The sequence below is a fragment of the Nicotiana sylvestris genome, chromosome 6 (genome assembly GCF_000393655.2).
Source record: "Nicotiana sylvestris chromosome 6, ASM39365v2, whole genome shotgun sequence".
Taxonomy (NCBI): Eukaryota; Viridiplantae; Streptophyta; class Magnoliopsida; order Solanales; family Solanaceae; genus Nicotiana; species Nicotiana sylvestris.
Genome location: NC_091062.1, coordinates 26,049,580 through 26,075,903, shown reverse-complemented (window position 1 = coordinate 26,075,903; position 26,324 = coordinate 26,049,580). Strand labels below are relative to the sequence as shown.

The 26,324-nt window shown below is 39.7% G+C and overlaps 1 protein-coding gene across 2 annotated transcripts; it reads right to left on the bottom strand.

Annotated features, from left to right (window-relative positions):
- Window positions 1-814: 814 nt before the first annotated feature.
- On the bottom strand, window positions 815-2,629 carry LOC104246863 (F-box/kelch-repeat protein At3g23880-like). Of its 2 annotated transcripts, none has more exons than XM_009802758.2 (2): window positions 2,563-2,629; window positions 815-2,222 (listed from the first exon to the last, which is right to left on the bottom strand). In XM_009802758.2, exon 2 carries the CDS (start codon window positions 2,184-2,186, stop codon window positions 1,008-1,010), a length of 1,179 nt encoding a protein of 392 aa, XP_009801060.1. In that variant the 5' UTR covers window positions 2,187-2,222; window positions 2,563-2,629; the 3' UTR covers window positions 815-1,007. The 2 variants fall into 2 exon arrangements, with proteins under 2 accessions (XP_009801060.1, XP_009801059.1); XM_009802757.2 differs by having other exon boundaries at window positions 2,482-2,567.
- Window positions 2,630-26,324: the final 23,695 nt, after the last annotated feature.

The window sequence follows — 26,324 nt, the reverse complement described above, 5'->3', positions numbered from 1 at the left end:
GAACTAAATGTTTAAGGAAAATTTATCAACATTCAAACAATTTTAACAACAAATTGATCATTAAATTTATTTTTCACCATCAAACAATAATTTTAAGCTTTAAAATTAAAGAACTATGAAATTCAAATTAAAAAAAAGACATTTTGCTAAGACCATAAAAAAAACGAGGACTTTATGCCAAGACGATTACTTTTAGGGTCACACCGTGCTAATTTCTCACAATTCTTTGCGCCAAATCAAATTTCATCCATTAATCAGTCACGAAATGTAAGACACACGATTAAGGCACACATCTTAAAACTGGTTGATAATACTTGTTATTTTAGAAAATTAAGATATAATTAAATTTTTTTCTATTTCGTCCTTATTATTATTTATTTTTGAAAGTTAAATATTTATTACATAAATCCAAAAGTGAAAAATAATAAGGGTAAAGTAGTCAAAAAGCTCTTCTTGTAAATACTCCAATCCACTTTAATTGATTTTTAGACCTTTTTGTGGTCCACAATAATATTGATTTTTTAGATACCAAGAAAGAATTACTTCTTTTTTTCAAATTTGTCATTGCAATAAAGAATATAGGAGTATTTGATATATTTTTAATAAATAAATTAAGGTTAATATGATCAATTTGATTATTAATTAATGCGACAAGATAAATTACTTAACATGTGTGAAAATAACCAAAAAAATTAATTAAAGAGGACCGGAGAAAGTAGTCTCTTAAACATATATAAGAGAAATATGACAACTAAAATAGACAGAAGGGAATATAAAAAGAAATGATTTCTGATAAAACAAAAAATTCACCATGTTCACTTCAATAGAAAATATAAAACAAACTTGAATACACGTCATCTTATACTTGATCAAGGACCAAGTGAATACAAAGTCCTACTAAATTTAGTGCACCTCTAAATAACATACTTTAATTTGCAATTCTAATAGCAATAGTCTTCCATCGTTGCCCCTAGCAAAGAACAATATGGAAATCACTACAAATAACGTCATTCATCTTTAAAAAATTCTTGAATGAGATCAAAGATACTGCTTTGCTTGTGGCGTATATTTTTGCTTTTGATGGAAACTAGACTCTCCTTATAACTTAAAGCCCATCTGCGACCATATATTTTAGAATCAAGTAGACGTGTAATTTCATGGGTTTTGGAGTCATAGATCACAAGAGCTTCGTCTTCTGAATATAAAATAATCTTATCATGACCCCATAAACCAATAGGGCAAGAGTTAGGTATTGTAGGTACCACATTCAGAACTTTAGTCCACGACCTTTCGTTGCTCATTAGCCATACATCAATTTGATATGCAAAAATAAAGTCATCGGTATCATTGCGCACTAGCAGGGCAATGGACTCTTTATAGAGAGTAATTAAACCATCAATGACACATGATATTTTAGGCCCTGGAATCTCACCAAACACTTCATTTTGCATGTTGAAATATCGAATTAAAAGGAGTGGTTGAAAAGCAATTGCACCACTGCTTAATGTACTCCAGTAATAAACTCCATTAACACAGGTTGAGCACAAGGAGTTTTCCATGCATGAAGGAACTCTATTGTCAAAGCGGCATGCTAAATTTCTCCAACAGTCTTTGCCTAAAGAGTAAACGGCAGCAAACACACGATCATTGTTCCATTCTTCTAGATTACAAAAAATCATAACGTAAACCACTTTGTAAACTTGACTTAATGGATCAAACCCAAAGCCAAATATATATCTAAAGTAACCACGAGGCATGCTGATTTTGATGTTATATGGTGGAAGTGGCCTAAACTCTCTTAGAGTTGGGTTCCACAGAGCCATACGATTATCAGAACTCAACTTTTTGTACAAGAAATATATACCATCGACAGGACCAATGATCTCAGTCAATTGAGCAGGTATCTGTAAATAACTAGGCTTTTCATGCAGGGAAATCACACCGGGCAATATTTTCTCGGGCAGCAGAAGAGAGGTGCTTGATTGTGAAGGAATGTCGCGAAAGTGTAATAAAAGACGGGTTGGGTTTTTTTCCAAGTGATTGAGGTGTTCTCTAACAAAAGAAGAAGTTGTAATAAGCCAGTACCAATTCTTACGCACACATTTGAATCGTGCAAGAGATTCCACAGGTAGCCTCACTAGAATCTTTGTTACCAAAGCATCTGGCAGCGAGCGGTAATTCTCCATTCTGCTTGTTTAATCAAATTTTGATGCAATAATAAGCTGCAAGATGAAACGATAAATTTAATTAGGGTGTAGAATATGATATCCTCAAAAATGAAGCTATATATCTATTAAAAAATTAACTACAAAATGTTGATTATTTATCCTGACAAACTGCCTAAGGACTCACAAAATTAACTAGAACATAGATATGATACAAGAAGATGAATATATATATGCAGAGAAGGGTCTGGCTGTCAGTTAATAACAAGTGAATATAACTGTCTTTGTTGTAAGTGCAAAGTGCAGATTTGATTACCCACGAACAGCTTCAAAAGAAATGAGACACATGCCACGGACGAAACGACAGAAAACAAAAAGGGAGAGTGATCAGATTAACCTGAGAAGAGCAGATTCTGCATCGATTACCCAACAACAGCCATTTTATAATGGAAAAAAGAACTACTATTTTCTTTCACCAAAATTTCAATGTATTCATGGATAACTTCTCGTTTCCTACATTTATTAACCCCCCCCCCCCCCCGCCCTAACCCAAAAAGAAAACGTTTCACATTCTACATTAATTAACCACTACTCCCTTCGGTCCAAAATAAGTGATTTTTTTGTTGCTTTCACACATATTAAGAAATTTACTTTTCAACATTAATTAGCAATAAAATTGACCATATTAACCTTTACTACATCTTCACATAACACTCCTAACACATACTTCAACATTAATTACTCCAAAGACAATGTAGGAAAAAATAATTAATTCATTCTTGAAATCTGGAAAAATCACTTATTTTGGACCACAAGAAAAAAGCCAAAAAATCACTTTTATTTTGGACCACAAAAAAAAGCCAAAAAATTACTTATTTTGGACCAGGAGTATATTTTTATTACTATACCTAGATCAGATGAATTACATTATAAGCATTAAGAACTTTTTAATCAGTTGAGCAACATGCACATTTAATTAGAGTACGTGAATTGAGTTAGTCTTATCCAAATTCCCACTCTGCAAAGACTTTTTATTTTCCAAGAAGGCAAGTAGGGTAGGGGAACGTAAGAGTCGCATTCACACATCTTTGAATCATTCATGTCACATGGGAAAAGTCCTTAAATGATGCACAGTGACATGCAGACATTATCGAATTGTTTGCAACTGCAAAAGCCCAATAGATACTGCTGTAATGCACAGTGATTGGTCAAACTTTGAAAATAATTTCTACTACTATATATAAATAAGGTCACCATCCCAAATTCCCTCCGTAGGATGTCGTGACAACACTTAGTCTCTAATACTAGGTAAGTCTAACAACGTGCAGAATCATTGAATGAAAATTTAAAATCTCAAAACTTCAGTAACTACATAAATAAAATCTGTAACTCAATATGTACAACTCCCAAAACTTGGTGAAATGTAATATATGATGTGTATTTTTTTAGGTACACATGCATTTATCACTTATTATTTAACTTGATTAATAGCGTACGTTATCACTTCAATTTATCACATGACTGTAGTAAATTAGTATGACTTGTTATATATATACACGAGTGTGTATAACCTTTTTGCGTTTTGTGCGTAATCGGCTCCAAATTTAGACTTGGCATTGATGCATATGATACATGGGATCTGTTACAGGCCATCGATCCAAATAAAAAAAAAAACATGAAAATTATTATTGTCGAAAATTTTGACAGAACTTTATCTATTGAAAAAAATCTATCGAAAATCCAGATAAATCTAATGGTGTTAAGCTAATACTCTCTCCGTGTCATAACCCAAAACTACGTGACCTGCACCCGGCACACTACCCGACCTGAACGAACCAAACTATATGCATGAAAACCAATTTAATTGTGGAAGCTCCTTGAAAATCATATTCATTTTCAAGTTAAATGATAAAATATTTTCCAATTCAAAATCACCCATGATGCCTTTCATGATAATAACAATGAGACTAAGTAAAATAAATATATTTTCATGTATGCCGTGTACAACCCCGAATATAACCTTTCACAATTATCTATGGAGCCTCTATACCAAAGAATAGAATTAACACTTGGGCTAATACCCGACTATCATAAATTAAGAAAATAACATGATAGCTACCATGAAAATAGGGGTGGTGTGCCTCACCATATACCTCAGGAAGGGAGTCATCCTAGCCATGACTGCATGCCACGTATCATACCTTATCCTGAAACATGTAAAGTAAGCGGGACTCTGGAGGGCCCTCCTAAGGGCTGAGTACATCACAGCGGTACGCAATAAGTGTCATAAACTCTCTCTAACTTAAGTTCTTGGGACAAACTTTATAAAAAAAAATAATGCATCAATATTTGATATAAAACGATAAGAAATTTTATCAATTCATGACCCTTGTCATTTTAAATAACAACCAAGTGAAATATAACCACAATATAAACTCATAGTTACATCAATCCAAGATTTTGGATAAAATCATACAAAATTATTACATTTACTTTAAGTCATTGAAATCACTTTTGGCTCCTTAGGCCTAAATATTAGAAAATCATCAATGGGAGTACACACTATCACCGATATAAGAAGGTAAACTAGGTTATGTACATATCGACAAGTATCATATACTCTACTTGCTCAGGTCGTCTCATTGTAGTGCCGTATGAATCGACTCAGCCATGCTAATAATAGCACAAAATAATACTCTCTCGAGTGAGAGCACTCTGTCATAGTCTATACCACAAAGTGGCCATCTACGCCTACACCGACACATATAGTTTCATGACAACGAACACAATATATCCGAAGTCAATCTCGGTGAACACGAGTAACTCCCAAAATATTTGATACTTCAAAAATAGATTCATAGCATAGTAGATTCAAAGGATCTATTTTTATCAACTCATATAATTTATAGAAAAATCTAAATCATTTGAACAAAATTTAAATAAACCACATTTTTCATGCTAAAGCCTTTAGCAATTTACCATCATTCTTTAAAAAATACCACAAGTGCTATTCTGTTCGTCAATTTAAAAAAAATGTTTTCCATAAAAACTATTCTTTTGCACTTAAATATGTATACTCTTGTCAATACATAAGTTTTGATAAAAACTTATAACATTTACCTTGAGTGTCATTCTGCCAACAAGATTTAAAATAAATTTTATAATACAACATGACACTATATATGCAACATAATACTTTAATAGATGGAGATATCCGTACTTGTTTGTCACCACAAGCACAAAAGCACATTTGCAAACAACTTAAGTACAAACTCAAAACATGCTTTTAGAGAAAGTCTCAAGAAGAGTAAGTTTTAAACAACTTACCTTGCTTTTGCTTTATTAACATTCACAAGCTTTCCATCATCCCAATATTGATTAAAATGTGCAATGATAACTAGGGATTCTAGCCTATTTTATACTCCTTTTTGCTTAGGTTTTGGATTAAAAGTGTGTACAAGTATTCTCGAAAGTTAACTTATTGTGCTTGTTTCAGTGTTTGCTCAAAAAGAGACAAGGAAGTCATAACCAGCTCAAAAAGGAGTGAAACCTGCACAAGTTCAAAAGCTGCGTCAAAGGAGCGCTGACAACGAAGAAACAAATGCGGACGCGGAGGGTCCACCCTGAGGCGGTTTTAATTTCTCTCTCAGCGGTGGCAAGGTTAAGAAAGCTGTAATTTGGTCTTAACAAGTTACCGCCGCCCGCGGTGAAATTGCGCGGCAGTGGTGGCTTTTACGCGGCAGCAGTCAAGTTATCGCCCTCAGCAGAAGCGAGAATCAGAGAACCAAAAGTGAAGATAAAAATTGAAGACCGTGGTCCGTGCTTGCTTTTGCGCGGCCGCGGTAGTCATAACGCTGCAGCGGTCCATTTTCCGCTGGTAGCGGAACCTCCGTAGGGGCATTTTTTCAAAAAATTTTAGCTGTGTATAAATAGTTCTTTTTCAGATTTTTAGGTCATCTGTTGTTTTGTAGAGCACGTGAACCGCCTCCTTTTACCTTTTTGAGTAAATTTAGAACATCTTTAGTAATTAATCTTAGATTTTAATCTAGTAATTACTTTTTATGGCTTATATTTCATCTTCATCTTTGATTTCTTCTTTGATTATGAATAGCTAAACCCATTAACTAGGGTTGTGGCTCAACTCTAATGTGGGTATTTAATGTGTCTTTAATTTTAGGGCTTAAATGTTTATGGGTGAATGATATTTGGCTTGATTTATGCTTTAAATGTTGAATTTGTGGTTGCAAACACTTATTTGTGCCTTTTTTACTCAGGCCCTTCTTGAGAAAGAGAGACTAAGTCTAGAAAATTCATGCCAACAAGGAATTAGGGTGCATTTAAGAGACTGATAGCCCCAATTAAAAGGTTAAACCTAGAGAGAGCTAAATAAGAAGCCTCCAACTCTGTATCTCAAAACCATTAGAAGTAAAACCTAGTCATCTTCAACATAGATCCAACACTTTGGAGTTTGAGTGATTAAAATTTGGAGATGTAATGTCTCCAACACCCACTCCCCTCAAGTTGGGAGGGGGAGAAAGAATGCCCAACTTGCCCAGTAAATCCCAATGAAGAGGCCCAGAAAGGGGCTTCGTGAAGAGATCGGCCAACGAGAGTGAGAAGGAACAAAAAACAAGGAGATAAGACCGGCCTGGAATTGTTGTCTCACGAAGTGGCAATCGAACTCCACATGTTTGATGCACTCGTGAAAGATGGAGTCCTTGGTGATATAGATGACTGGCTGACTGTTAGAGTGAAGACAAACTAGCAACTAAGGAGAAATAGAGAAACCGTCAAGCAAATGGACAAGCCAAGTAAGCTCAGCAATCACGCGACATATGGATCGATACTCAGCCTCCGTAGAAGACAAAGAAACATAGGGTTGTTTCTTTGATTTCCAATAAATAAGGCAGCCACCGATACAGATCAAAAAATCACTAATGAAATGCCTAGAATCAGGGCAAGAACCCCAGTCAGAATTGCAGAAGGCAATAAGCTCAAATGAAGGATAATCAGACATAAAGTGCCCCAAACTAGGGTCTCGAAGAAGATAACGAAGGCAATGTTTAGTAGCAGAAAGATGAGGATCACGAAGGACCTACATGAACTAGCTTAGATGTTGGACCACGAAGGACAGATCTGGGCACGTGTGAGTCGAAAAGTTCAACTTGCCTAACAATCGGCGATACAAAGTTGGATCAGACAAAAGAGCATCCTGATTAGCATGAAGTTTGCACGGTGGATCCAGAGGTGAATTAGATGGAGACAAACCACAACAATCAAACTCAGAAACTAGTTCCATGGCGAATTTGCGTTGGCTCAAAATCAGACCAGAATCTAGGCAAAACACTTCCATCCCCAAGTAAGATAAACTTCCCAAATCCTTAATTTTGAATTCTGAGTATAAAACATATTTTAGCTCATTCAAATATTGCATGTCATTCCCCGTTAGAAGTATGTTATTGATCGGAGCCAACCCTGCACCACTGCAAAGTAGCGAGAGTGGTCCAAGCAGCTTTTACCCGAGATGGTCGGGATCGAATCCACAGGGAGCTAAAAGTGGGAATTGGATTCCTATATAAACTAGAGATGCGTAGTGCTCTTAATTACTCTTCCAATCATCTTTTGGTTGTATATTATGTCTAATATTTATGCTAATGATAAGCTAAATTAAACTACAAATGATTGCTTGTAGGGTTTTCTAAATAGTTAAAGAGGTACTAGGGAAGTGACATTCTCCTAGGTGAATACTTGATGGGTTCTCGAATCTAAGGCAAAGTTGTCATGTTGGGGATTATGATATAACCGATGCACGAAACTTCTCACTCTATACCTCTCGGTAGTTAAAGGGATTTTGCCCTAATTGACTTTTTCAAGACCAATTGGATATGATAATTTGTGCAAGCAATTTAGGTTCAAGTTGGGTATTACTATCTCTAAGTTTAACCCTTTAATTGGGGCTATCAATCTCTTGTATACGCCCCAATTCTTTGTTGGACTAATTTTCCTAGACTAAAGCTCTCTTTCTCAAGAAGATCCCAAGTCATAAAGGCACAAATTAGTGTTTGCAATCACTAATTCAACATGGAAAACACAAATTAGTCCAAATATCAAATACCCATAGACATTCAAGCCTTAAAACTCAAGACCCATCAAATACCCATACTAGGGTTGAGCCACAACCCTATCTAATGGGTCTAGCTACTCATAATAATAGAAGAAAACTGATAAATAGATGAAGAATAACCCATAAGATTTAATTACAAACTAAGATAAAGAAACTACAGTGTTAAAGTAGCTACAAATTGCTCAAAATAGTCAAAAACCTCCGTTCACGAGCTCAGCTCAAAGTTAGATTACAAAAGATGACCAAAAAATAGGAAAAGAAAGTATTTATACTAGGTCGAATTTTCTGGACAAAAATACTCATGCAGGGGTAGTGCGGTCCGCACAGAATGCACCTCGGACCGCAATGAGGCTTCTTGGCTTGAATAATCATACTTTGAATCTGGACACCGTGGCCGCGGTGGCTTCAACTGCGGTCCGCACAAAAAGGACCGCGGACCGCATTGGCCTTTATCTCAAAATTCCCAACTCTCTGAACCCCATCTTTGCGGACCGCACAAAACGGGTTGCGGCCGCAAAGAGGCCACTGCGACCGCACTAAATCCTCCGCGGTCCGCACTGCCTTAGACTCCAAAAGTGCACCTCTCTGAATCTCCTCACTGCAGACCGCACTAAATGGCTTGCGGCCGCAGTGGGCCTGTTGCAGCTGTGCTTTAACTTGTTCTTGGTACTTGTGCATATTTCACTCTGTTTTGAGATGGTTTTGACTAATTGTCACCTTTATGACCAAACCCTACAAACAAGTACAATATGTAAGCCTTTGGGAGTATTTTATATACATCTTTAATCAAATCTCAAGTAAGAAAGAGTGTAAAATGAACTATAATCCCTAGTTATCAACTTCCCCAAACTTAAGCTTTTGCTTGTCCTCAAGCAAACAAAATAAGACCCACCTCTTTAAGGATAAAACCAAGAAAATTCAGCTGACCTAAAGTGACCTCATCTAGCATCAATTGGGACTAACAATTGCCCTCAATTCAAATGAATCATTAACAACATTCAATCTTTTAAGCACCATGGTTTTAGTGCGACACAAGAGCATCAAGAATTGACTCAACACATTAAGGAAACTCTTTCTACTACTTTGGTCATTGTGGAACCCAAACTCATACATCCTCAACTCTCCCTAAGAAAACCTTACTTTTAGATTGTAACACTTAAAATGAGGTTAGTGGAAACACACTCATCTCTCTCAAAGAAAGGTCACAAGTCCGGCTTTAAGTACCATAAGCTTGCCCCTTATGTAAGTCACCACTAATGTAAGCTTCATTCAACTCAAGATCATATATGGCTTTTGTAGAGATATAGTGAAGGCTTTTGGTTCAGGCTAGGAAGTATTCGGTCAAAGTAGGTTCCATCTTCCCTTAAGCACTTCATTTGCTTCATTTTGGCACACATTCTCTTGACTTTTTAAGTCATTCATTTCTTTCTTAGGGGTTAGAGAGACACACAGTATCACTCTTTCTTGTTCATTTCAAACTTTTTTCTCCTTTCTCAACCTTCCACACCTATCATCTCTTTACTTTTATTGAATCCCTTCATTTGTTTCTACATTGATAATTTTTTTTGTCTTTTGAATTTTCTTTATTTTTCATTGCCTTTCCTTTTTTTCATTTTGTACCTTTTACCTCTTTGTTGCATTCATCGTCTCTCCCCCCAAACTTATGCTTTTGCCTTGTGCTAAAGAAAGATCGGGTGCCAAGAGAGGGTATTTTTAGAACGAGTAAAGGCTTGTATCATGGTTTTTGAAAGAAAAAGGGTTATGGCTCAAAAGGGTCGACTAGGGATATTATCATTGATAGACTATGGATGTTTTCAAGATATGATTCGGATCAATGAGAGCCTATAATCACTTATCAAGTCAAACTACACTTAGGATTTCACCTAGACAAATCTTTAGGGCAAGTTCTAGACTAATGGCTCGGGACTTGGACTTGCAATTTAAATTCTCACCACACAAGCTATAGGATTGCTAAAGAGACCGAGTCAGGGGCCCACAACAACTTTAGCTAAGATTTGAGCAACACAATGGTCCCGAAAAACCACTTGATGATTATCGGCCAACACAAGAGTCTCAAGATCATAACTTTCACCATCCTATACACAACAATTTGTTTTTGACCATAAGATCAAAGGCAAATGTGTTAGGCCCAAGTGAAGCTTTGCTTGAGGCACCCTTACTAACTAGCTACTATCTTCACAAAAGCAAAAGAAAAAAACAAACTCAAACCCTTAAGAAGGTTGTCATGTCATCCATCATCGGGAAGAGCCACCCGGTTCACACAAATTCCACCTTTGAAAAGAACCGTGACATTAAGAAAAGCAAAGTCTTATTGAACGCAAAACTCAAAATAAGAAGCTATCAAAATGAAATAAGAAGCTATGAAAGAGAAAATGTGAAAAGTAGAATGAATATGTACAAGAGGGGATTTAGATAAATATACATAAGGGAGGAATGAATATATACATCAGAAAGTAACTTTGTATACAAACCAAAGTTGCAAAGTACGAAAAGTAAACTAGAATGGTAAAATTATGTACATACCAAAAGTAAAAAGAAAGCATAATAAAAGAACATAGTGTCATATATACAACCCAAATCATCCAAATAGGACTACCCCCTCAAATGAGAGCTAGCATTGTCCTCAATGCTAACTAAGCAAAAATAGCTCAAAGTAAAATATAGAGAGTAAAAAGAAACTCCCTATTGGCCCTCCGTCTGCATAGGATCATGAGTCTAGGTCCTCGAACTGCTCAGGAACCTGTGACTAGCTCCCTGTAACCTGTGTCTCCACTGGGACCTGGGCCTGTACTGGGTCCTGGGCGTGTACTGGAATCTAGGGCTGGCTAGAGGAACCTCCCTGTGGGTCCTCCAACTCTATAACAACATCATCAATACGGGGAATCACCCTCTTCCTATTTGCTGGCCTCTCTGTGTCCTGCTCCGGCTCAGGCTGGGCTGCTGCAGCTGGGTCATGCAACAAAAGATCCAAAGGCAAGTGATCAGCCTTCAATCTTTCCACCTCCACCCTCAGCTCTTTCACCGACTCCTTGGATGCCCGAGTCTCTCTCAATTTCTTTGTTTCTTTAGTTAACTCCTTAATGTTTTTCCATGTGAACCCATAGCGTCCAATATTAATTTCTGGTTGTCCAGGAGCTTCTTGTGGTTGTCCAGAAGCTCCTTGAGAGTGTCCTCCACTGACTATGGAACCTGTGGCTGAGGGGGTACAGACTGTGCTGCCACCGATGTAGAAAGTACAGACAACTTAGAAGTAGCTTCTTGCATCTAGTTGTTGATACTAGCAAGGGTCTGGTTCAAATGGTGGGCAGTCAATGGGTAGGCTATGGATGAGGGAATATTTGGAACTGTAGAAGTGGAGGGTCCTGGGGCCATGTCTGGGGTAGCTGAAGGAGGCGGAGTAGGAGCCACTACTACTACTGCCTCTTCAGACTGGCCAGTAGAAGCAATGGATTTGCCCTTGGGGTTCTTGTCTTTAAGGTTGTCATCACCCTGTAGGTTGTACCAGGAAAAGAGTGCCTTCGGCTTCACCTTCACATCAAATCTCCTTTTTTCTACATCTTGATCCTCGAAGTACATAGTCAGGAAATTTGGGAAGGTGTAGGATCTATCACCTTCGTTCACTACCTGTGTAATCACCTTGGACATCATATTCCCGATGTTGATCGGGTACCCCGCCATGATAGACGCCACTAAGATAGCCTGGGAGATAGGAAGTTTATCGTGAGTAGTGGGGTCTAGCCTGCTACAAACAAATGTCTCCCACCCTTTTGCTTCGAAGTTTAGGGTTCTCCTCAGAATTTTTACTCCTGCTGTCAACCATGCTGGGGTGGTACCTGGGATTGCCAAGTACTCAGCTAACCATGGACGGGCATCCTCCCCCAAAGCTACCTTCTCTAAGTACAATGTCTCATCCTCCTCCGGGAAGCCCGGGTAGTCATTGATCATTTTTACGTCAAACGTTATTTTCAAATTTCACACCTTAGTCATTGTAGTGCCCTTTTTGATATGGGCAACATTGGTGTAGAACTCCTTGACTAAGTGCTCATTGCCCTTCTCCACGTGGCCTATGAAATAGTCCCAGCCTGCTCTCTCTTTGAACTGCCTCAGCACATTGGGGTTGTGAGGCAAAAGGTCCTTTGTAATGAATTTTCGCTCAGGTATCAACTTCCTCTCGGGCCACCATTCTCTGAACTTGTGGTAGGCCACTTCACTTACGAATATATCTTGCCATGCTTTCGGTTTCCTGGTTCTCTCTACTCCTCCTACTTGGGGCTCACCCCCTCCTTCTTCTTCTATGGGATCCTCACCAGGTATTGAAGTTGTAGGTGAGGTAGAAGAGGCACTGTCACTGCTCTCAGCTGAGCCCTCAGACGACTTAGAAGAAATATCAACTGAAGCTTGAGCATTAGGAGTGCCCGGAGGTTTATCTCTCAATCTAGGCCTCTCCGGTCAGTCAGGGACATATTCTGGCATGGAGCCGGAGTTGGATGCCTCCCGGGAGGGCATATACTCACTTCCCGAATGGGAAGCAGCTTTATCAATAGCCTTTATTATCTTCCTGGTATCTTTGATAGCTTGCCGAACTTGGGGAGTCAATTTGATCATGCCCTTTCCTCTACCCCGGGAGGACTCTCCTTTTCCCTATTATTTTCTACCACTGCCTCATGATTGAATCATTTTCTGCAAGTGGAATTCAGTTGAAGCTCATTAGTATCACAGTATCAGATGAAGCAGTGCAGAATAAGACTGCAGGCAGTTGAAAATGAAAAGAAGAATTGCAGACCATAGACCGCACAAAATGAAGAGCGGTCGCAAAGAAGCTACTGCAGACCACACAAAATGCACCGCGGTCCGCACTAAGGTGGGGGTTAGACTACCCACTCTTTGATAAAGGCCACCACGGACCGCACAAAATGGTATTGTGGTCCGTATTAAGGTACCGCAGACTGCACATAATCCACCACGGCCGCAGTCCTTAATTTTCAATCTTTCTGAAGTCATACCATCACGGTCCGCACAAAATGGTATTGCGGACCACGGAGAAGCACCACGGACCACACAAAATACCATCATGGACCGCGGTAAGCCAAGAACAGTAATAACAACCTAGGGTTTCAAATATTCGTCTCAAATTTTAGCCTAAAATCACATATTATAGATCCCCTAGGTGTTTAATCAACTTTCTTCACTAACTAACCCTAATTTAAACATTATTGAACAAAACCTACACAACAATTTAAAGAACATGGAAGAAAAAGAAGAAAAACTAACTAATTAAAAGAAAATAACAAAGTTAAAAACTATGCAAAAGATTAAGATTACCAGTTAGTGAGATGCAACACAGATGATTGACAGTGAGTGAATGAAATCATGCAGTTAGGGCTTGTGTGAACAGTATTTTTTTACTATTTGAGAGCAAAGGATCGAAAAGTTTGAAATGAGGGCCTCAGGTCCTATTTATAGAAAAAGGACCTAGGGCCCATTTCACCTACCCACCGCGAACTGCACAAAATGGCATCGCGATACTCAGAATCAAGAGGCATTAGGGAGTCGTCCACTACGGACCGCAAGAAATGCAATGCGGCCATAGTGGTCCACTGCAGACCACACAAATTGCATTGCGGTCGCGGTGGCAAACTTCAGAGAACCCCCCCCCCCTTTTGATCAATCACTCTGCGGACCGCATTGAAATTTTGCCCCCGCACTAAGGCCTTTGCGGCCGCACAAAATGCAATGTGGCCGCACAAAATGCAATGCGGCTGCAGTGCAAACTTCAGAGAGTGTGCATTTTTTCCAACTTAGTCCTGCATTGAATTAAAACAATCCTACAACATCTCACAACCAGTTAGTCCAAAAGCAAATCCTATACTACAAAGAAAATCAAAGAAAAACAAAAAGAAAGACACATGGGTTGCCTCCCAAGAAGCTTCTGATTAAATGCCGCGGCATGACGCAGGTTACTATTAATTCACTTTAGATGGAGTAGTGCCACCACGTGGCTGTCATCAATCTTGCCCAGGTAGTGCCTGACCCTGTGACCATTAACTCTAAAAATCTCCCCATTTTTGTTCTTCAAGTCAAGTGCACCAAAATGAGTCACAAGCACCACTTCAAATGGTCCACTCCATTTCGACTTAAGCTTTCCCGAAAACAGACGAAATCGGGAGTTGAACAAGAGAACCTAAATCACCTACTTTGAACTCCTTTACACGAGCATATTTGTCATGAATTTACTTCATCTTGTCCTTGTACAAGGACGAACTGGAGTAGGCATGTAATCGGAATTCATCAAGTTCATTAAGCTGCTCCACACGAAGATTTGCTGCCACATCCCATTCACGATTCAGCTTCCTCAAATCCAACATAGTCTTGTGCTCTATCTCAACGGTAGATGGAAATCTTTCCCAAACACCAATCGGTACGGGGACATACCAATCGGAGTCTTGTAAGCAGTTTTATAAGCCCATAGAGCATCATCCAATTTCTTTGACCAATCGGTCCTATTTGCATTGACCGTCTTTGATAATATAGTCTTGATTTCCCTGTTTGAGACTTCAACTTGGCCACTCGCTTGAGGATGATAAGGAGTAGAAACTTTGTGATTGACACCATACTTTGCAAGCAAAGTGTCAAAAGCTCTATTACAAAAATGAGACCCCCCCATCACTTATGATTGCTCGAGGAGTACCAAACCTAGTAAAAATGCTCTTCTTGAGAAATGCAACAACACTCCGGGACTCATTGTTGGGTAAAGCCACGACTTCAACCCACTTTGAAACATAATCAACTTCCACCAGAATGTATGTGTTCCCACATGAACTAACAAACGGGCCTATGAAATCAATGGCCCACACAACAAAAATATCAACTTCGAGAATAGTATTAAGAGGCATCTCATCTTTCTTCGAAATTCCACCCGCTCTTTGACATTCATCGCATCTCTTCACAAGATCACCCGCATCTTTGTACAAAGTTGGCTAATAAAACCCACAACTAAGAACCTTCAAAGCCGTCCTCACCCCACCATGATGACCACCATAGGGTGAGGAATGACAAGCCTCTCTCCGGGATACACCTTCAGATCACACCATCAGTGCAAATCTTGAACAAGTACGGCTCATCCCAATAGAAATCCAAACTATCCCGTTTGATCTTCTTCCTTTGGTTAGAAGAGAGCTCACACGGGACAATACCAGTCACAGGGAAATTAGCAACGTCCGCAAACCATGGCATACCATTCACCGACACAAAAGGAGTTACTCATCAGGAAATGAATCATTGATCTCTAGGCCATCACGAGGCCTCCCCTCCTCCTCCAAGCGGGACAAGTGGTCCGTCACTTGGTTTTTACTACCCTTCCGGTCCACAATCTCCAAATCAAAATCCTGAAATAACAAGACCCATCGCATCAGTCTAGCTTTGAAATCCTTCTTCGTCATCAAGTATCGAAGTGCGGCATGATCGGTATGAACTATGACCTTGGCACCCATGAGATACGACCGAAATTTCTCCATTGCGAACATAATAGCCAAAAGCTCTTTCTCAATCACCGTGTAGTTCACTTGAGCATCATTCATGGTCTTGCTCGCGTAGTACACAGGATGAAATATTTTATTCACTCTTTGACCCAAAACCGCCCCAACATCGCTCGCATCACACATGATCTCTAAAGGAAAGCTCCAATTGGGTGCGGTAATAATAAGAGTGGTGGTCAACTTGTGCTTGAGAAGTTCAAAATCTTGCATACATCTCTCATCGAACACAAACTTGGCATCTTTTTCCAATAACTTGCATAACGGATTCACTACCTTCAAAAAGTCTTTGATAAATCTCCGGTAGAACCCCTCATACCCAAGAAAACTTCTAACTCCCTTGACAGAGGTATGGGAGGGAGCCTTGAAATCACATTAATATTTGCTTTGTCCACCTCTATACCATGCTTTGAAATTTTATGCCCAAGAACTATGCCCTCCTCAACCATGAAGTGACATTTCTCCTAATTAAGAACAAGATTGGTTTCTTCACAACGGGCCAACACTCTATCAAGATTTTTCAAACATTCATCAAACGAATCACCCACAACACTAAAGTTGTCCATAAACATCTCCAAAATATCTTCCACCATATCGGTGAAAATGGCCATCATACACCGCTGAAATGTAGCCGGTGCATTACACAACCCAAAAGGCATCCTAGAAAAGGCAAAGGTGTCATATAGACAAGTGAAGGTGGTCTTCTCCTGATCTTCCGGAGCAATCAAGATTTGGTTGTACCCATAATACCCATCCAAAAAACAATAGAAAGCATGCCCAACAAGTCAATCTAACATCTGATCAAGAAAAGGCAATGGAAAGTGATCCTTGCGGGTCACTTTATTCAACTTGTGGTAGTCCCTGCATACCCTCCACCTGGTGACAGTCCTTGTTGGAATCAACTCATTTTGCGAATTGTAACCACGGTCATACCACTCTTATTCGGCACACATTGCACTGGCGAAGTCCAAGAGCTATCAGAGATGGGGTACACAACCCCGACATCCAACCACTTGATCACCTCCTTTTTCACAACTTCTTGCATTGCCTCGTTCAACCTCCTTTAATGTTCCAAGGAGGGCTTTGCATCATTTTCTAGAATAATTTTGAGCATGCAGAATGCGGGGCTTATCCCTCGAGTATCAGCTAAGGTCTATCCAATTTCCTTCTTCCACTTTTGAAGCACCGCCAATGTGGCATCAACCTGCATGTTAGTAAGACAAGAGGAAAGAATAACTGGCAAAGTTGAACTAGAGCCTAAGAATTCATACCTGAGGTATGGAGGCAACGACTTCAACTCTAACACCGGAGGTTCCTCGATTGAAGGTTTTGTTGGTGGAGTCTTCCTATTCTCAAGATCCAAAGAGAGTTTCCCAGGCTCATAAGAGTAAGAGCCCATTCCATGTAAAGCATTCACGCACTCAATCCGGCCTTTATCCTCATTTACACCAAGATTCAACAAAACTGCCTCTAGAGGGTCCTCCACATTGATCATTGCACTAGTATCATGAACTATCATTACCGTGACAAGGTCCACAAAAGAGCATACTTCAGAACTGTTGGGCTGCTTCATTGACTTGCACACATGAAAGACCACTTTCTCATCACCCACCCGGAAGGTAAGTTCCCCTGCTTCCACATCAACTAAGGCCTTCCCAGTAGCAAGGAAAGGTCTTCCTAATATGATTGGAACCTCACAATCTACCTCACAATCCAAGATCACAAAATCAGTTGGCAAGATAAATTTGTCCACCCGGACAAGGACATCATCAATAATACCCAATGGTCTCTTCATAGTTCTATCCACCATTTGCAATCTCATGGAAGTCGGCCTCGGTTGCCCAATACCCAAAGTTTTGAAAACTAAGTAAGGCATCAAGTTGATACTTGCCCCCAAATCACATAGAGCTTTTGCAAAGTCCGCACTCCCGCTGGTGCAAGGAATGGTGAAAGCACTAGGATCTTCTAACTTCGGGGCCATTGAGTGCACTATTGCACTAACTTGGTGGGTCATCTTGATAGTTTCATAATCCATGGATCTTTTCTTTGTCACCAAGTCCTTCATGAATTTAGCATAACCTGGCATTTGCTCTAGAGCCTCCACCAAAGGCACATTAATGGATAAGCTCTTCATCATGTCAATAAACTTCTTAAACTGATTCTCATTTTTCTGCTTCGTAAGCCTTTGAGGATAAGGTGGAGGTGGCCTTGGCAAAGGAGCCTTGGCTTTAGGCACAACCATTTTAGGCATGTCTATTACGTGTTCCCTAGACGGGTTCACGTCATTCTGAGTTTCCACATTGGTATCTTGAATATCAATCCTCACTTCCTCATTCATGTTCTCATCAATCACATTTTCAACCACCAAAGGAATCTCATCTTCTTGCAACTCAGATTCATCACTCAAAATTTGTTTTTGTTTAGAGGCATTCACATCAGCGTCTCATCCACTCCTTGTAGTTACTACCATAACATGATTGTTCCCACCCTTCGGGTTAACTACTGTATCACTTGGTAGAGCCCCCTTAGGGCGAGTATTCAAGGACTATAAGATTTGGCCTAATTGAACCTCCAAGTTTCTGATTGAAGTATTGTGGGAATCCAACTGAGCATTAGAGTCCGCATTCTTTTTCATAATCTGTTCAAACATCATTTCAATTCTCCCCATTTCACTGTTGGAAGAACTAGGACCTTGGGATGGAAATGGGGGTGGATTGTTCGATTGTTGATACATTGGGGGACTTTGAAAGCCTTGCCCTCGATTCCCCTGATTACCATTATTCCAACCTCCCTGATTGTTGTTACCACCCCAATTGTTGTTGTTGCCATTCCAATTACCCTAAGTGTTCTGATTATTATTCTGATTGCCCCAATTGGAATTTTGGTTGTTGTTCCCCCAATTACTATTCCCTTGTTGTTGTTGATTGCCTCAATTGCCTTAGGGTATCCATTGTTGTTGGTTGGAAGAATTGCCCATTTGGCCTTGATAATTATTCACATAGTACACTTCTTCATTCTGCCCATCATAACCATCATCTTGGAATCCACCACTATCATTGTCATATTGATCCGGACACCCTTGGTTCTGTTGACCTCTTTGTCTTCTTTTGTTCACTAGCATGTTGACACCCTCCATAGCATTTACTTGCCATGGACTTTGAACTTACTGTAATTGTGCCTTTGCTAGCTGGTTCATTGTTGTTGTCAGCTCTGCTATTGCTTGACCATGATCATGTAGCTCTTTGTGCAAGTGAGTGACCGTGGGGTCACCCTGTGGTACATTGGCTCTACTTTGCCAAGCGGAGGACGTGTCATCCATCTCATCAAGAATGTCACAAGCCTCATCATAAGACAGCTTCATGAAATTACCCCCAGCAAGTTGGTTCACTATTCACTGATTTGTTGTGTTAATGCCCCGGTAAAATGTCTGTTGTATCATTGCCTCGGTCATATCATTGTTGGGACATTCCTTTACTATGGTTCTATATCTCTCCCATATCTCATGTAATGGTTCGGTGGGTTCCTGCTTGAAAGCTAAGATCTCATCTCTAAATGTTGCCATGTGCCTCGGCGAGAAAAACTTTGCAATGAATTTATCCACCAACTCATCTCAAGTAGTGATGGAATGGTTGGGAATTCGTTCAAGCCAATCCAATGCCTTCCCTCTAAGTGAGAAAGGTAATAATCTCAACCGAAGTGCATCCTCAGACACATTTGTTTGCTTGCTCCCCTAACAGGTATCCACGAAACCTTTGAGATGTTTGTACGCATTCTGATGGGGAGCACTCGTGAAATACCCTCACTGCTCCAACAATGTCAGCATCACATTTGTAATTTGAAAATTGCCCGCTGGGATCCGGGGTGGAACAATTGCACTTGCATAGCCTAGGTTTGGAAGCACCCGAGGAGCCAATCTTGGAGGTGGCATGGGAGGGTTTGGAACATTGTCATTGGCCTGGCGGCCTCTCCTTTGTCCTTGAGGTACGATAGGAACCTCATCATTATTGTCATCTACCACCTCCCTCGATGGAAGATCTCCAAGAGGTGCGTCGTTTGCTGCCATTATGTACCTAAAGTTGCGACACACACAAATTAGTAACGCAGAAGGAAAAAAGAACAATATCCCCGACAACGATGCCAAAAAGTGATCGGAGCCAACCCTACACCACTACAAAGTAGCGAGAGTGGTCGAAGCAGCTTTTACCCGAGATGGTCAGGATTGAATCCACATGGAGCTAGAAGTGGGAATTGGATTCCTATCTAAACTAGAGATGCGTAGTGCTCTTAAATACTCTTCCAATCATCTTTTGGTTGTATATTACGTCTAATATTTATGCTAATAATAAGCTAAATTAAACTATGAATGATTGCTTGTAGGATTTTCTAAATAGTTAAAGAGGCACTAGGGAAGTGACTTTCTCCTAGGTGAATACTTGATGGGTTCTCGAATATAAGGAAAAGTTGTCATGTTGGGGATTACGATACAACCAATGCACGAAACTTCTCACTCTATGTCACACCTCCTTTTTACCTACACACCGTAAAGGGCTATAATATAAAGGCGTTTTTCCAATTAAAGGACAATCGAAATAGGATTTATTGTTAAAAGATTCAGAGTCGCCACTTGGGAGATTTATGGTGTCCCAAGTCACCGGTTGAATCCCGAATCGAGGAAAATATGACTCTATTTAACAGTTCGCGAACCAGAAATCCGAGTAAGGAATTCTGTTAACCTGGGAGAAGGTGTTAGGCATTCCCGAGTTCCGTGGTTCTAGCACAGTTTCTCAACTGTTATAATTGTCTTAATTATCTGAATTTAGAACATTTTGAACCTATGTGCAAATTTAACCTTTTAATCGCTTTTAATTGATTTTTAAAGAAGATTGAACGTTGTTTAAAACGTGCCTTTGGATTGTGCCACATGAAATGCACCCGTAATACGGAATACATCTTATTCAACGTTTACGATTTGGATTTGGGTCACATGAAATGCGCACCCGAGTTTAGGAAAATAATATTATTAAACTGAAACGCCTAAAGAAGTTTTGCGTTGCAACTTTGCAAGAGCCATGAAAATTAAACTAAATGGCACGCCTCGCTTTCTAAGGATTAAAAGTTAATTAAGCGAGGGCCATGCATTGTGAAAATTGCTACGTGGATGAAGTGTACAATTTGATCACTGTAAATTTCTAAGATGAACTACTAAAAATCAAGGGATTATCTCAACTCAAAACACCACACAACCTAATTATCTATACTAGCAGTCTACTTTATTAGTACAATCAGTTATTCCCACATTTATTAATTTGGTTCCTTCTCACTTAAACTCACAGGATTAACACTTAACAATTTCCACCACAGCAACTAAGAAATAAACACTAATATAACTAATAATAAAGAAAACTACTATAAAATGAACCCCTTTTGATTAATGAGGCATATACGTCTTTAACAAACCGAAGACGTGATTTTCTCATATTTACTAAGCAAATGACACATATGGAGAAAGTTTATTTTCTTTTGTTTGTAGTTGCTAATGGGATTGATAGGAACCAAGCAAAATAAATCAAAACGATGAAACATTTAAACAAAATTAGACCAAACAAAGCATTTATCCAAGACGAAACAATAGATTAAAGGGAGCGAACCTTTGATTTGGGAATTCTGTCAATAAACTGAGAAAGTAAAAATTTTTCCCAGAATGGGTACAACACAAAAATCGCTCTTCCAAAATGAAACGAAACTCAACAACACCATACGGACCGAAAGAAAACTCGAATGAAATCTACGAACCAGACTCGAAGCTCCCCGAAATCGCGACAAGATTCAACGACGGACCTCGCATCGGCACCTCGAACTAAAATAACGTCACTACCACAGCAATGGCGACACGGGAGCAACAATCGACGCAACACACACGAAGAACTCGCCAGAAAACTAATTCCGGCCAAACTCAACACAAAAAGTCACAAAATCCAGGACTGGACAGATCTCTACTCGTCCAAAGTAGAAGTACAACACACTAGTTCAATTGAAACCCGTTTTTTAGAACTAACATCAGAGATTGGACGTGAAGAAAGCAGAACATTTTTTGTTTTTGACTGTGTGTGTGGAAGTCGACAATCTTCATGGAGTCTTGACAGTTTTCATGGTGTTTCCGGCCAGTTTTCATGGTGTTTCCGACCAGTTATCATTGTGTTTTAGGTAATGGAGAAAGAGTCTCGAGTAGCTGGGTTAGGGGTTCCTGGGGTGTCCTTCGCTGATTTCTATGGCTGAAGGGTGGTTATGGTCGTTGGTGTCAAGGTCGAGTGCAGCTGTTGTTAGGTTCAGTGTTGAAGAGTGAAGGAAATGCTGATGGGGCATGAGGCAGATGGAGTACCGGAGGGATCATTTTTTTTGGGTGTTACGCGGCTGTTAGCTCAGGTCGTCGTGAAGAAGACAAAGACGAGAGTATTGGGTCTGTGCGTTTCTCCGGCGTGCATGGGTCGTGTATGGCTGCTGCTGCGTACGTGAAGAAGAAGACCTTGGGGGTCTTTGTATCTTGCTGCGCAGCTTTTTTTTTCTGTGTATATCCGTTCTTCTTCTTTAGTCTTAGCCTTGTTTTTATAGTGTAGAGTCTAGGTCTAGATAGTTGTAGGGTTTTTAGGTTGAGGGGTATGGGCCTAGGAATTATGGGCTTGGAAATTATGGGCTACGTCCAAAATTAGGCCTAAAAATGGTTTGCTCGAGCCCAAGTTCTATTCTTTTCCAGATTAAAAATATGGGCCCATTTATTAATTAATCCTACTATTCAAATAATTATTAAAATAAAACTAACCATTAAAACAAACCTATTTTTGGCATTTTCAAATATCATATTAAAATAAAAATACGATACTATTTTTATATATTTTTAGGATTTGTTTTAAGATTAAAATGACTACAAAACATTAATGAACCTATTTTTGTGATTTTTTTGTTTTCTTGTAATAAAATAAAGTAAAAGAGTCAAAATTACTTAAAATATCTATATTATGCCTAAATTAAATATTTACGCGCTAAAATATGAAAAATCTTGGGGAGGGTCAAAAATCACATGTCTACAGCTGCCCCTCTTTGACTGGAAACGTACAGAGTTTTCAGACAAAGACTGACTAGATAGGTTTTTTGACCCGACCCTTATTTGGAGAGACTAAAACTGAGAGAGAAGGGGAATGTGACCGAGCCTTGGTATCTGGGTTGCCTACATATCCTCGGCTATAAAGGAATTAGGCCACGTGTAGTTCAGAGATGAGTGAGGTGATGGAGTATACCGAGGTGGAGAGCCGGTCAAGGTGTTGTTCCGTCGAGGTTCTAGTCCGCAGTCCTGCTATTACATCAAAATCAAAACATGAAAAAGACTAGCTAAGCCTATCAATTACGAGTTACAAGGTTCCTATCTATAAGTCTTCTGAAGCTTGATCTTGAGTCTTGAATGGTTCTTCATGCAGACTTTAGATTTGAACCTTGATGCTTGCTAGCTGCAGGTGCTAGTTCATTCTTATACGGCTTTTGGGTCAGGACCGGACATGTAGTGCTTGTGACTTCCACCACGTCTTAAGCAGTTCACATCTTTCATCAACTTCTGCATTTGGATTCACTTCTTGCCTTTCTCTTTTTTCTTTATTGTGACTAACTTCTGTTGATCACCTCGCACTGTTGACTCGCATTCTTGCCACAAGATTCTTTGGTTGCTGACTTGAATTGCAATTTGAGATGCTTTTCCTTTTCTTCAGGTGGACGCCTGACCGTTGAACTCGAACCGTCTTCTCTTGTTTCTTGACACTGTTTTCCTTTGCACCTTGAACCATTTTCCCCTGAAACTTGAATTGTCTTTCTTCGAAACTGCTTTCCCTTGAAACTCAAGTTGTCTTCCTTCGACACTGCTTTCTCTAGAAACTTGAGTTATTTCCCCTTGTTCTCCAGGTGGGAGCCTGATTACAACAAAAGAGACAAAACAAAGAAATTTTCTGCCCCAGTTTGCACTAGGAAAATTTGTGGGTTGTTAGCAAAATTGTAAACCACTTGTACTATTGATGCAGTGATGAAATTAAACTAAAGAATAGACTAGGAAAACTATAAACTAAGATTGACTAAAGTAAAAATTGACCCTATTCTCCAGGCGGGGCTCCCTGATTGCTAACTTGAAATGTATTCCCTGCTCTCTAGGCGGGCTCCTGACTGCTGAACTTGAATGTATTCCCTGCTCTCCAGGCGGGCTCTTGACTTCAACAAAATAGACAAAACAAAGAATTTATTTTGCCCTAGTTTGGTGGCTGGGTACAAAGTAAGTGTAAAATGGATCACATTACCAAATATCAATAAGAACTTGAAAGCTAAAACTTGAATTGTACTCCCTTGTTCTCAAGGCGGGCTCGTGACTGCTGCGCTTGAAAGTATTCCCTGCTCCCCAGGCGGGCTCCTGACTTTAACTTGAAATGTATTCCCTTCTCTCCAAGCGGGCTCCTGACTTCAAATAGACAAAACAAAGAATTTGAAAGCTAAAACTTAAATTGTACTCCCTTGTTCTCCAGGCGGGCTCCTGACTGCTGTGTTTGAAAGTATTCCCTGCTCTCTAAGCGGGCTCCTGACTTCAACTTGAAATGTATTCCCTGCTCTCCAGGCGGACTCCTGACTTCAACTTGAAATGTATTCCCTGCTCTCCAGGCGGGCTCCTGACTTCAACATAGACAAAACAAAGAGTTTGAAAGCTAAAACTTAAATTGTACTCCCTTGTTCTCCAGGCGGGCTCCTGACTGCTACGCTTGAAAGTATTCCCTGCTCTCCAGGCGGGCTCCTGACTTTAGCTTGAAATGTATTCCCTACTCTCCAGGCGGGCTCCTAACTTCAAATAGACAAAACAAAGAATTTGAAGCTAAAATATAAATTGTACTCCCTTGTTCTCCAGGCGGGCTCCTGATTGCTGCGCTTGAATGTATTCCCTGCTCTTCAGGCGGGCTCTTGACTTCAACTTGAAATGTATTCCCTGCTCTCCAGGCGGGCTCCTGACTTCAAAATAGACAAAACAAAGAATTTGAAAGATAAAATTTAAATTTTACTCCCTTGTTCTCCAGGCGGGCTCCTGACTGTTGCGCTTGAAAGTATTCCCTGCTCTTCAGGCGGGCTCCTTACTTCAACTTGAAAGTATTCCCTGCTCTCCAGGCGAGCTCCTGACTTCTAAACTTGAAATGTATTCCCTGCTCTCCAGGCGGGCTCCTGACTTCAGCAACATAGACAAAAACAAAGAAAATTTTTCTGCCCCAGTTCGGTGGCTGGACACAGATGTGAGTGTAAAACTAAATCATATTATCAAGTATTACTAAGAATCTTAAAGCTAGGTCCCATTATTCAGGGGGGTCCTGACAACTCTTAACTAAACGATAATTTTAAATCTAAGTTATATCTTCTACAGGTGTGACTTCTGCTAAATCTTGCTATCTAAGAGGATCTTTAAGCTACTCCCCATTATCCAGGAGGGTCCTGAAAATCAAAGGTCAAATTTTATCTTAAGGGTGACAACTTTCATGGCTGAATTATACTACCCTACAGCAGAGTTTACGCTAAATGTTGTTATCTAATCGAAATCTTAAAGCTAAGTCCCATTATTTAGGAGGGTCCTGAAAACTCCTAATTGAATCCTATCTCGAACATGCAAACTTCTAAACCAACTTATATTCCTTTGGGATACATTTATGCTAGATTATGCTATTTCTGAACTTTAAACTAGGTCTCATTTTCCAGGAGTGTCCTGAAAATCAAAAATCAAACCTGTTTGGTGACTGCCTTTCTCCACGGAGGGTTTCTCCGAAACAACCGAAATTTCCTGCCCCTGTTTCAATCAAAGAAAAATATTGTTAGTTTAAAATGCAGTGGTTGGTTTGTGGCCTTGACTTTGAGGGCGATTGCTCCTCCACTTTCCATGATAACTTTGACTTCCACTCGAAGACCTTGCTAACCACTTTTTCTGTCATCCTTATCACAGAAAATACCTCTTCTCCGTTCAGACCCAATTCCCTTTATCTGTTGCATTGCTCATGAATTGACATTTACCAACCTGTGTGTTTCACCAAAAATACCTTTGATCCGTTCACCTAACACCTTTCATCTGTTGCATCGTGCTCTTGTGTTGACATGTACTGCACTTTTGTGTTTCTCATGAATTCCAAAGCACGTTAATTTCCATCCACTTAGTGCGCATGCTATTCTTTCCTGGCTTAGATCACTGGCCTTGGCCTTGAAGTCTATTGTTCCCTAACTTGTCACGATAACTTTGATTTCTGCTTGGAAGACCTCGCTTGTCACTAGTTAAACACTTTCTTTGTTGATCTCATCTTAGAGAATACCTTTGACCGGTTCACCCAACATCCTTTATCTGTTGCACTGTTCCCGAATTGAAATATACCAAATCTTTGTATTTCTGATGGACCCCAAAGCATGTTGATTGTTACCAACTCAGTGCGCTTG

Coding starts and splice junctions, on each gene's coding strand:
- LOC104246863 (XM_009802758.2), bottom strand. CDS start 2,186: ATGGAGAATTACCGCTCGCTGCCAGATGCTTTGGTAACAAAGATTCTA.